General features: G+C 34.9%; 1 protein-coding gene across 13 annotated transcripts in view; it reads left to right on the forward strand.

Annotated features, from left to right (window-relative positions):
* ODF2L (outer dense fiber of sperm tails 2 like) overlaps positions 1 to 13,559 on the forward strand; it is a 42,330-nt gene that overhangs the window by 15,163 nt on the left and 13,608 nt on the right. For all 13 annotated transcript variants that reach the window (XM_025288353.3, XM_044944750.2, XM_045166107.1 and 10 more), the window contains 3 exons: positions 2,435 to 2,620; positions 5,264 to 5,373; positions 6,127 to 6,262. In XM_025288353.3, coding sequence (XP_025144138.2) covers positions 2,435 to 2,620; positions 5,264 to 5,373; positions 6,127 to 6,262 — 432 coding nt within the window. The remainder of the gene's footprint in view (positions 1 to 2,434; positions 2,621 to 5,263; positions 5,374 to 6,126; positions 6,263 to 13,559) is intronic.

Here is a 13,559-nt window from a genome sequence, read left to right on the forward strand (position 1 = left end):
GAAATAGTAAACATTTTTTTTGAGTTAAATTTGACAGTTCCTTTTTATATTCATGATATTTAGGAGAGCAAATATAAAGCTATAAAATCCTAAGATTTTGCCATCACATTCACCTGTCTAATACTTTGAGTTCACATTCTCTTATAAAATTCTATTATTTAGAAATAATTAGAAGAAGTTGAATTAGCTCATGGATTTTTTTTTTACATTCCTTCTAACACAGTTTTGGAATTTATTTAGGGTTGACAAGTTTTGTTTTTTTTTAATGAATGCATGCACAGTGAACTAACTCAGTTTGCCAACATAAATCTCATTTTTTTTAGTATTGTTGATGACTCAACAATTATATTGGGTCTTTTAAATTTTTTAGTTACATTATAATTCCTTGAGAACTACCTTAAAGATACTTTGAACTCATTTTTCTTTCTAGATCTTTAAAATATGTCAATTAGAGTTAGAAGATTTTCACATTTTAGAGGAGACAGGATAATTATCTTTATAATATACTGCAAGTATAATTCTTTGGAAAGAGGAAAAGGCATATAGTTGGTTTAAAATATATATCCATTCATTTGGCAAATGACTGTGACGGGGTTATTTTGAAACTATAAAAATAATTTCATAGTTTCAGCACACTTCCTAATAGTGGTTGAGCATGGGATTTGATAATCTAGTAAGAAAGTCTTGTGGATCCATGTTCAAAAAAAACCTATTTTACCCTTAGTGGTAAGTGTGCCTGTCATTCATGATGTGGTGATGACACCCTGTGGTTTCTTAGAGAAAGTACAGCTGTTTTTCTTGGGTTGGGAAGAGTTCTTCCTTTCTCTAAAGCTGACTTAACTATATTGCAGTTTATTTTCCCCAACTACTTGTTAAAATGCGGTTTTTTAGTTTATAGAGATTTTTAAAGACAATTTAAGAATGTTTTGCTTTTTCTCTTAGTTTGTGAAGTTACTTTTCAAAGAGATCAAGCCTTTGGATCTTGTTTAAGATGTATCTCTTAAACTCAGTTTTACTGAAAATTAAGTGTAGTTTTTTGTTGATCTTAGGTAGAAAAGCACCATCTTTTACTGTAACTCCTTTGTTTTTTTTTTTTTTTTTTTTAACTAAAATGATTGTCCAGGAAATGGAAGACTAAAACTTAAATTCTTCAATAATTTTGCATTCTTTTCTGAACCACACAACTTTTAAGAAACGTAGAAACGTTAAAACCTTAAGTCTTTAAGTTCTTAGTACTCAGATGCTTTAAAATACAAAGTAACAGAAAGTGAGCAATGTATTTTCTTAATGTTTGGTTATTTGGAACTGATTCCAGATTTCTTCCTGTTTCTAAAGTGTGTGATTTAAGGGCCATATGGGTATAAATTACGAAATAGGGAAGTCTCACAATTTTTGATTTATTCACAGCAGTGTGTTTCTTCTTGCTGTATCTGTGGTTCATTGTATTAAGCTTATGGCCTTCTAGGTGGACTAGGAATTCATTGATCCACTAAACAATAAAATCCATGTAAGCAAAAAAAAAATAAATAAAATACAAAGTTTTAAGATAATTTGAAATTAAAACTTGAGTTATCACACTAAATCATATTCATCATCGACCCAACCTAATATTCTGTGTTTAGTTATATCCCCAAGAGATATGTAAGGAAAGTTATGTCAATTAACATTATCAGACTCAGTGGATAAAAACATGCCTTACCTTTGGGTAAAAAGATAACCAAACATCTTTTTACCCTTAATGACTCTTACTGATCTGGTAGTCGTTTCTCGAACCCTGTGTGGTCTTAGAATAATAGCTTCACTAAACTTACTACTTACTGGGCAAAGTAGTACTTTTATTGTCTTGATGTAACTCTTTGAAGTGTCAAGACTTCCCCCTTAATTATAGTAAATTAAAATATAGCAAATATGTTTTTGTTTATCTCATCTATACTCTTCATAATCTGTAGATTTTGATTATATATCCTTTAAGCATTTATAATTTGAACTAGAGTCCTAATATATTTGGGGAGCTACTGATTCCTTTGAGCTTTATGTACCTACTGTTTGAATTGTCTCTGGCTTAATTACATTTTTTTTTTTTTGATTTGCAGTAACTAGTGAGTGCTATATATAATATTCTAGATGTGAAATTAAAAAAAATTCTAGTTAATCAAAAAGGTTTTAAGGGAATTAGTGTTTCTGCCATAATAATCACCAGTATTAGCTTCTTAGTGAGAGTAGTATTAGCTTTATAAAGGTTTATACATTTTAAATTTGTACTGTATAACTGGTTACAAATAAACATTGGTGAAATCACCTTTCTTCACTGTTTTGCTTTTTACTAAACTTATTAGTCTTTTTCATAAATTCTATGTGGGAGATTACTTACATATTTTAACAATGTTTATGTCAACATTGGCATTCTAAAATAACTACTGCTGGTATTTTTTAGAGCTTAGAAACCCAAATATCAGAATGGAATTTGCAGTTGAAAAAGAATAAGTATGAGGCTGTAGCAATGAAAGAATCAAGTAGGCAAAAAACTATTGCTCTGAAAAAGGCATCTAAAATTTACAAACAAAGGATTGAACATTTTACTGGAGACATGGAAAACCTTACTTCCAAAATTAGAGAGCAGGTGAGTTATATACATTCTTCCTTAAAGAATTGTTTTATGTACTTAGTTTATGTACTTAACTTCATAATGCTTAGTATAATTATCTTGTTAGAAAAACTTTACTCTACTAATTTTGCTTTCATCTTTATTTTGAAAGATTACATAAAGTGACAAATTTGCATTTTGAATTACATCAGCGTTTCCTTGGGACTTTAAAGGATATGTAAGTTCCAAAGCATCTGTGATTACATTGGCTTGTACCACTTCATACATATTCACCCTTGGAAATTTACATTGCATATTAACATTAAATTAAAGTACGTTAACAAAGGCTCTGAGAAGGCCTTCAACGTCAAGGAGGGTATTGAATTCAGAGTTTTCCACCACTTAGTTAGCTGCAGAATTCTTTTATTCACAAAGTAACTCTTGGAACTGATTCTGAGGAATGCTGCTGCTGCTGCTGCTAAGTTGCTTCAGTCGTGTCTGACTCTGTGCGACCCCACAGACGGCAGTCCACTAGGCTCCTCTGTTCCCGGGATTCTCCAGGCAAGAATACTGGAGTGGGTTGCCATTTCCTTGTCCAATGCATGAAAGTGAAAAGTGAAAGTGAAGTCGCTCAGTTGTGCCCGACTCTTAGCGACCCCATGGACTGGAGCCTACCACGCTCCTCTGTCCGTGGGAATCTGAGGAATACCAGTTTGGGAAATGCTGATTAGTATTATTAGACCATATGACTTTATTCAGTAATTCACTTCACTTAAACTCTATAATATATTTAAATACATGTGCTGATGTAAACCCACATGTGAAAGTTATCTTTGGGTTTATTAACAAAGTTGAAAATTGACTTAGTGCTTTGTTTTTGATGAATTGTGTTTATTCAATTACTAAGTAATAAAATATTTACTCTTTTTAAGTATCATTGGTATCCCAAATCTTAAGAACTTAGATACGAATGAAATGAAAACAGACTTGCATAAATGGTCTTATAAACAAAACAACCTAATGTTTTATAAGCTCAACTGTGAACATTTTAAAACTCTTAATATTTAACCTACATTCAGAAGAATTTAATTAGATAAAAGACTTGAGGACTAAGTGCAAAATCTGTAAGGCTGAAGGCCTAGTTGAATGCCTGAAAATATTCCTGTGTGTTAAAAACTAATTGAGTCATTAACATTCTTGGGATTTTCTTTTAACTAGCACCATGTCACTCATGCCCCAGATCATAGTATAGGAAAACTTTGCCACTTGTTAACCTGGTGACTTTGGGTAAGGTACTTAACTTCTCTAAGCTGTAGTCTCTTTAGCTATAAAATAGGGGATAATAATACTGCCTGTCTCATATAGGAATAAATGAGAAAATATATGTCGAAGCACAGTGTCTGTCAGACTGCATTTTTGCCACATTAACCTGCTTTCTGTTCCTCTGATGAGGGTAGTGTGTTTGTTTCACTGTTCTATGCTGTTGCCTCTGGCTGTAATGTTCTTCTCAGGTTCTATAATAGCTGATTCTTTTAAAACTCATTCTGCTATCTTTTTACTTGATATCTCTTCACAGCGGCCTTCCTTGACTGCTCCTTTTGAAATAGCCCCACAACAGTTAATCACATCAATGTCTTAAATTTTTTTCTTAGCGCTTATTTTATAGGCAAAATTTCTAAATATCTTAATTTATATTCTAATATAATTGCCCAACATATCCTTCATAATGCATATTAATATTCATTTACATGTAACATAAAAACAGAATACTAGTCTTTTTTAAATACATTAAAAAGATTACTGTAAAAATGTAAAAAAAAAAAAAAATGTCTTGCACATAGTAGATGTTGAATAAACACTTGTTCAGTGATAGGAAAGAAGGAAGCACCCAATAAATGTAAACTGCTCATATCACTACTTCTAAGTCTTCTGATTAGTAATTATTGGCACTGTTGTCATTCTAGTGAATTTGTCTTTCTTTAGAGAGGGGTACAATGGCTACAGCTCTTTAGGTGAATTTGTAAAGAGTAGATTCATTTGACAGTTATTTGTTGAGAGTCAGTAGGGTGATCTATACAGAATAGCTTGGCATAGAACTATCATATGACCCAGCAATTTCATTCCTGTATATTTATCCAAAAAGCCCAAAAAGCTAATTTAAAAAGGTATGCAGCCTAAAGTTCATAACAACATTATTTATAATAACCAAGATATGAAAACAACCTAAGTATCCATTAACAGATGACTGTATAGAGAAGATGTAGTGTATACACACACAGGAATATTACTCAGCCATAAAAATGAACTTTTGCCATTTGCAACAACATGGATGGACTTGAAGGGTATTCTAAATGAAAGAAGTCAGAGAAAGACAAGAGTTCAGTAAATATAAAGGGAATTATCTTCAGTAATTATGAAACATGTTTTTAAAATAACTCCGTTAACATCCTTAAAATGTTGTTAGAGCTGTTATTATATGCATATAAAGTAATAGTATTATAAAGTCATTATTAAAATTTACTTTTAAGTTTTCCTGTGTTCAGATTTGTACACTGAAATTTTCTGTAACAAAAGTTCAATAACTTATAGGATGAGTGTTTCCTTGTTAATAATGTATTCGTTTTTAGAACAAAACTAGTGTTATTAAATTACAAGATGAGTACTTTATGTATTTTTTAGGAAGCCAAGTTGTCTGAAACAGTTTCAGCTTCCAATGCCTGGAAAAGTCATTATGAGAAAATAGTAAGAGAGAAAACTGAGTTGGAAGTTCAGATCGAAACAATGAAAAAGTAAGAAAAGAGTCTTTTTACTATTTTATAAGAAATGTTTTCAGTTCTTTCCTCTTTGAGTAGTTTATATATGGTTCCCATGAATTACATATGGTAAAGCTATTGTCTGATTTGCTATGTTTACTATTTATAATTTATAAACTTTTCTTACTCTACTTTAAAAATACAATTAAAAATTATTACCCATTAAAATGCATTTTTATTCACAAATTATTGATCCTTAAGGTGTCTTAAATGCATAACAAAGAAAATCTGAGTAAAAATATGTGTTTTATATTTTGTAATTTATTATTAATAAGTTAATAATAAAGAACTATACATTTGCTTTTGAATGTTTCACTTTTTGTATATTTTCTTCAATTTTTTCATTGAAAAGTAGTGTGTAGTATTTGCTTCTAAAGATTATTTATTATCTCACTTGATACTTTTATTAACTCTTTAACTCTTTCCCAAAATTGTGTGTATGTGTGTATGCATGTATGAATGACAGAAAGATGGGCCTACCTGTGGATCATAGTTTAGATGTTTTACTGACTAGAGAAGAGAATATTGTATAATTTTTCATTAGTGTCATCAATGGATAATTATTTCTAATCAGTTACTCAGGTAGAAGTAACCTTATAGATTATGGTTTCCTATTTCCTTTGTTCTAAGTGTGATTAACTTTTGAAACTGTACTTTACAAAGAATAACTTCAGAAGCACACTTAAGATATATATTGTTTGAATGAAAATTTCTATGGCTTTTATAAAGGCAAATCATTAATCTTTTGGAAGATCTAAAGAAAATGGAAGAGCATGGAAAAATTTCATGTGAAGAAATTCTTAGAAAACTTCACTCAATTGAATATGAAAATGAAACTCTGAATCTTGAGAACACAAAATTAAAGGTATTATGTGTTTGTGTGTATGTATATCATGTTGTATAATGACAACTTAGTCCTTTGTAGAAGTAGCTTGAAGTAACAACACTTTCAGAAGTATGCTGTTGTATCATGTATCTTTTATGTTTCTCAGAGTTTTAGAATATCATTATAATAAGTAATTCTAAAACTGTATCTTTGTATCTTTACATACATATATATGGACAATGCTTATATATTTGAATGTTTACAGTTGTATACACAGATACATGTAAAAATTGTTTTCAGTAGTACTGAATAAGATTTATGAAGCTGAATAACTGTCTCTTTGTCTCAACCTAAGAGAATTTATTTATTCTCCAATTTTAGCAGTTTAGGTGCATCTCCAAAAATACATTAACTTTAATGCACATAAGATTATTTTTAGGTGTCATGGTTATGGTAGGGTATAGCCTCAGGCTTGGTCCATTTGAAACCAGAAAGTATATTTTTGGCTGCTTCATAACTGGAAAGAATTTTCCAACTTAATCAAATCTGAGGGACAATTGAGTTTTTATGTACCAGAGAAAAGATGTAGAAGCTTTTATACTTCCTGGGAAAAAGGATATTTGAGTTCCCACTCATAGATATGTGTAACCTGATGAGACCTGACTAAAGAGGATGACATCATTTTCAGTTCCTTAATACTGTTTTTGGAGGACAGTAAATAGAAGACAAAAAAATCTGGGAAAAAAAGGCAAAAATTGGCAGTTCAAAACCAGAGTGGCATCAGAGAACTGAGCTACTTTTTAGCTCTCTACCCTGCCATTCAAATGGGTGATGGGACTCCATCCATTATATATCCAAGATTCAAACAACAGGATGGAGGGAAACAAAAGATGAATTAAGATGATTTATCTCTCCCCTTTTCCCCATTTCCTCCTCTTTATGGAGACATCCTGAAAGTTCCATACCACTTGATTCTTCTCCTTATTTAGGTATTAATATATGGCTTCCTCTGGGCTTCCCTGGTGGCTCAGGTTAAAATGTCTGCCTGCAATGTGGAAGACCCGGGTTCGATCCCTGGGTTGGGAAGATCCCCTGGAGAAGGAAATGGCAACCTACTCCAGTACTTTTGCCTGGAGAATCCCACAGAGGGAGGAGCCTGGCAGGCTACAGTAAATAAGGTCATAAAGAGTGGGACACAACTGAGCTACTTCACTTTCACTTTCATATGGCTTCCTCCAGTTAAAAGGGAGACTAGATAATGGAGCCTTCTAGTGATCCTGCTGCTACTGCTGCTAAGTCGCTTCAGTCGTGTCTGACTCTGTGCGACCCCATAGATGGCAGCCCACCAGGTTCCCCCATCCCTGGGATTCTCCAGGCAAGAGTACTGGAGTGGGTTGCCATTTCCTTCTCCAATGCATGAAAGTGAAAAGTGAAAGTGAAGTCGCTCAGTCGTGTCCGACTCTTAGCGACCTCATGGACTGCAGCCTACCAGGTTCCTCTCTCCATGGGATTTTCCAGGCAAGAGTACTGGAATGGGGTGCCATTGCCTTCTCCAAGTGATCCTGAGCTCTAGTCAAATATGAATATTCCTTATTTTCTGCAGTTTGTTCATATTTTCCTCTATCCCTATAGTTTTACTGTTTTTACAGTTTGGAATTTTTTTTCTCAAGTATTTAAATCCTACCTTTTCTTTAAAGTTCAGTTTAAATGCTCCTTCCTCCCAAAATCTCCTCAATTAGGATAAATCTTTCCTCACAAACTCCCATCTTTTATGCAGAGGATGCGTAGGGGAGGTGTGACATATAGTTAGTTCTCATTCAATATTTATTGAACAATTCTTTTCCTATTAATTTATTTTGATTGGAAGATAATTACTTTACAATATTGTGATGGATTTTGCCATACATCAACATGAATCAGCCACAGGTATACATGTGTCCCCCTATCCAGAATCCCCTTCCCACCTCTCTTCCCACCCCATCCCTCTGGGTTGTCCAAGAACACCAGCTTTGGGTGCCCTGCTTCATGCCTTGAACTTGCACTGGTCATCTGTTTTACATATGGTAATGTATGTGCATGTTTCAATGGTATTCTCTCAAATCATCCCACCCTTGCCTTCTCCCACTTGAGTCCAAAAGTCTGTTCTTTACATCTTGTCTTCTTTGCTGCCATTCAGGTATGATCATTGGTACCATCTTTCTAAATTCCATATACATGTGTTAATATACATATATGTGTGTTAGTATAATTTGCCTTTCTCTTTCTGACTTGTTTCACTCTGTATAATAGGCTCTGGTTCATCCAGGTTCATCATTAGAACTGACTCAGATACGTTCCTTTTTATAGCTGAGTAATATTCCATTATGTATATGTACCACAACTTCCTTATCCATTCATCTACCATTGGACATCTAGGTTGCTTCCATGTCCTAGCTGTTGTACATAGTGCTGCAGTGAACATTGGGGTACTGAAATGTGTCTGAAATGTGTCTCTTTCAGTTCTTGTTTCCTCTGGGTATATGCCTAGCAGTGGAATTGCTGGGTTATATGGCAGTTCTGTTTGCAATTTTTTAAGAAATCTCCACACTGTTCTCCATAGTGGCTGTACTAGTTCACACTCCACCAACAGTGAAAGAGGGTTCGCTTTTCTCTATACCCTCTCCAGCATTTATTGTTTGTGGACTTTTTGATGATTCCATTCTGACCAGCATGAGATGATACCTCATTGTGGTTTTAATTTGCATTTTTCTAATAATGAGTGAGGTTGAGCATCTTTTCTTATGTTTATTAATCATCTGTATGTCTTCTTTAGAGAAATGTTTATTTAGGTTTTTTGCCCATTTTTTGATTGGGTTGTTCATTTTTCTGGTATTGAGCTGTATGAATTGCTTGTATATTTTGGAGATTAATTCTTTGTCAGTTGTTTTGTTTGCTATTATTTCTCCCATTCTGAGAGCTGTCTTTTCACCTTGCTTATAGTTTCCTTTGTTGTGCAAAAGCTTTTAAGTTTAATTAGGTCGCATTTGTTTATTTTTGTTTTTATTTCCATTACTCTGGGAGGTGGCTTATAGTGGTTCTTGCTGAGATTTATGTCGGAGAGTGTTGTGCCTATGTTTTCCTCTAAGAGTTTTATAGTCTCTGGTCTTACATTTAAGTCTTTAACCCATTTTGAATTTATTTTTTGTATGGTGTTAGAAAGTGTTCTAGTCTCATTCTTTTGTAGGTCAGTCACTCAGTCATGTCTGACTCTCTGTTACCCCATGAATTGCAGCACGCCAGGCCTCCCTGTCCATCACCAACTCCCGGAGTTAACTCAAACTCACGTCCATCGAGTCGGTGATGCCATCCAGCCATCTCATCCTCTGTCGTCCCCCTTCTCCTCCTGCCCCCAATCCCTCCCAGCATCAAAGTCTTTTCCAATGAGTCAACTCTTCGCATGAGGTGGCCAAAGTACTGGAGTTTCAGCTTCAGCATCATTCCTTCCAAAGAACACCCAGAGCTGATCTCCTTCAGAATGGACTGGTTGGATCTCCTTGCAATTCAAGCAACTCTCAAGAGTCTTCTCCAACACCACAGTTCAAAAGCATCAATTCTTTGGTGCTCAGCTTTCTTCACAGTCCAACTCTCACATCCATACATGACCACTGGAAAAACCATAGCCTTGACTAGACACACCTTTGTTGGCAAAGTAATGTCTCTGCTTTGCAATATGCTGTCTAGGTTGGTCATAACTTTCCTTTCAAGGAGTAAGCGTCTTTTAATTTCATGGCTGCGGTCACCATCTGCAGTGATTTTGGAGCCCAGAAAAATAAAGTCTGACGCTGTTTCCACTGTTTCCCCATCTATTTGCCATGAAGTGATGGGACCGGATGCCATGATCTTCGTTTTCTGAATGTTGAGCTTTAAGCCAACTTTTTCACTCTCCTCTTTCACTTTCATCAGGAGGCTTTTTAGTTCCTCTTCATTTTCTGCCATAAGGGTGGTGTTATCTGCATATCTGAGGTTATTGATATTTCTCCCGGCAATCTTGATTCCAGCTTGTGCTTCTTCCAGCCCAGCGTTTCTCTTGATGTACTCTGCATATAAGTTAAATAAGCAGGGTGACAATATACAGCCTTGACATACTCCTTTTCCTATTTGGAACCAGTCTGTTGTTCCATGTCCAGTTCTAACTGTTGCTTCCTGACCTGCATATAGGTTTCTCAAGAGGCAGGTCAGGTGGTCCAGTATTCCCATCTCTTTCAGAATTTTCCACAGTTTATTGTGATCCACACAGTCAAAGGCTTTGGCATAGTCAATAAAGCAGAAATAGATGTTTTTCTGGAACTCTATCACCTCCACTAGCTTTGTTCGTAGTGATAGTTGACCAGTTTTCCCAGCACCGCTTGTTAAAGAGACTGTCTTTTCTCCATTGAACATTTTTGCCTCTTTTGTCAATGATAATGTATCTATACATGCATGGATTTATCTCTGGACTTTCTATCTTGTTCCATAGATGTATATTTCTGTCTTTGTGCCAGAACTATACTGTCTTGATGTCTGTAGCTTTGTAGTATAGTCTGAAGTCAGGAAGGTTGACTCCTCCAATACCATTCTTCTTTCTCAAGATTGCTTTGGCTATTCAGGGTTTTTTGTGTTTCCATAGAAATTGTGAAATTATTTGTTCTAGTTCTGTGAAAATTACCGTTGGTAGTTTGATAGGGATTGCATTGAATCTACAGATTGCTTTGGGTAGTATACTCATGTTCACTATATTGACTCCTCCAATCCAAGAACATGGTATATTTCTCCATCTATTTGTGTCATCTTTGATTTCTTTCATCAGCGTTTTATAGTTTTCTATACACAGGACTTTTGTTTCTTTTGGTAAATTTATTCCTAAGTATATTATTCTTTTGAATGAATTCTTTAAATGTTTTATCCTAGAAGAGGAAGCAGCGTTATTGATTATGTTTATATTTTCTTAATTTCCTTAATATCCTTCAGAGAGGGAATTAGGATGTTTCATTAATTATGTCTGGTTTTTAATTACATATAAAAATCATTGAGTTAAAGTTTATATATTATCATATTCTATTAATAATTTAAAAATATGTATTTTTAACACATTATTCTCTGAATTTTATTCAAGGAAAAACATCCAGGTATATTTGGCATATGTTATATACAATATAAAATTGTCTAGATGTCGTATTTTGTTACTTTCTCTTATTTCAGAATAATTTTAGATTTTAGTTTCAAATGAAGATGATACTAGCTGATACTGTTTCCAAGGCCCAGTGACCTCCTCTATAAAAAACAACAACAATTATTTGGAGTTTTACAAAGTTCTATTTGTTCATTATAGACAGTTTGAAAAACAGAAAATCTAAAAATCACCTATGATCTCACAAATGAAAGAAATGAAGTTACTATTTTAGCACATATATAATTTGGGGGATTTTGGATTACTTTCATATTTTTTTGCTATTATAAATAAAAATGTAGATGGTTTTAGTCTTTTTTGCATATATATATATATTTTTGAGGATAAATTTGTGGAAGTAGAATTATATGGTCAAAAGAAAGACCCATTCTTAATTTTGGTATTATATATTTACAAATCACCCATCATAAATGGGTCCTTATACTTTTGGCAACATTTGACAATTTTAAAACAAATCTCTCCAAATTTGATAAGTAATCTTACCTAGTTTTGGGGATTTAGATACCATCTATATCCTGAGGGCTCTCAAATCTATATCTCTCTAGCCTAGAACTTGGCCCTGAATTCTAGACATATTATGTATTCTACTGCTTACTTGAAATCTCCTCTTGGATATTTCATAGATGTCTTAAAGTTGTCATGTTCAAAATAGAGCTCCTGTATTCTTCAGTATGGTTCATCCTACAAAATTTCCCTTGCCTCAGTTAATAGCAGTCATCCTTTCTATTACTTGACTCCTTTCTTTCATACCTACAATCCAGTTTGTCAGCAAATCTACTTCAAATACATCCAGAATTTAACCACTTCTCTCCAGCATCACTGTCATTGTCCTGGTTCAGCCCATCATCATATCTCATTATAGTGACTTCCTACCTGCTTATTTAACTTATATCCAAGAGTACATCATGAGAAATGCTGGACTGGAAGAAGCACAAGCTGGAATCAAGATTGCCGGGAGAAATATCAATAACTTCAGATATGCAGATGACACTGCCCTTATGGCAGAAAGTGAAGAGGAACTAAAAAGCCTCTTGATGAAAGTGAAAGAGGAGAGTGAAAAAGTTGGCTTAAAGCTCAACATTCAGAAATCGAAGATCATGGCATCCGGTCCCATCACTTCATGGGAAATAGATGGGGAAACAGTGGAAACAGTGTCAGACTTTATTTTTCTGGGCTCCAAAATCACTGCAGATGGTGACCGCAGCTATGAAATTAAAAGACGCTTACTCCTTGGAAGGAAAGTTATGTCCAACCTAGATAGCATATTCAAAAGCAGAGACATTACTTTGCCAACAAAGGTGTGTCTAGTCAAGGCTATGGTTTTTCCTGTGGTCATGTATGGATGTGAGAGTTGGACTGTGAAGAAGGCTGAGCGCCGAAGAATTGATGCTTTTGAACTGTGGTGTTGGAGAAGACTCTTGAGAGTCCCTTGGACTGCAAGGAGATCCAACCAGTCCATTCTGAAGGAGATCAGCCCTGGGATTTCTTTGGAGGGAATGATGCTGAAGCTGAAACTCCAGTACTTTGGCCACCTCATGCGAAGAGTTGACCCATTGGAAAAGACTCTGATGCTGGGAGGGATTGGGGGCAAGAGGAGAAGGGGACGACAGAGGATGAGATGGCTGGATGGCATCACTGACTCGATGGACGTGAGTCTGAGTGAACTCTGGGAGTTGGTGATGGACAGGGAGGCCTGGAGTGCTGCGATTCATGGGGTCGCAAAGAGTCGGACACGACTGAGCGACTGAACTGAACTCAACTTCTTCTCTGCTTCTGCCATTCCCTCTGCAGTCAGCATTCAGTGTAGTAGTAGAGTAGTTCCTATAAAAATCTAAGTCATCTTCAGACCATGCCACTGCTCTTGGTTAACAGAGTAAACATCTATAAGACATTATACTATCTGACCTCTGACATTACCTCTCTGACCTATCTTCTTCCACACTTTGCTTTTTCTTGCTTTCTGCTACATTGGCCTTCTTTCTGTTTTCCTCTAACTGACCAGGTTTTCTCCCACTATGGCCTCTTCCCTCAATGGGCAACACATCCTTTTGGTGTTTACTCCAGAGTCTCTTTTTCAGGAGGCCTTCCTGGTAGCCCATTCTCAACTTGTCCTTACTATCTTGCTATCAT

Source organism: Bubalus bubalis, chromosome 6 (genome assembly GCF_019923935.1).
Source record: "Bubalus bubalis isolate 160015118507 breed Murrah chromosome 6, NDDB_SH_1, whole genome shotgun sequence".
Classification (NCBI taxonomy): domain Eukaryota; kingdom Metazoa; phylum Chordata; class Mammalia; order Artiodactyla; family Bovidae; genus Bubalus; species Bubalus bubalis.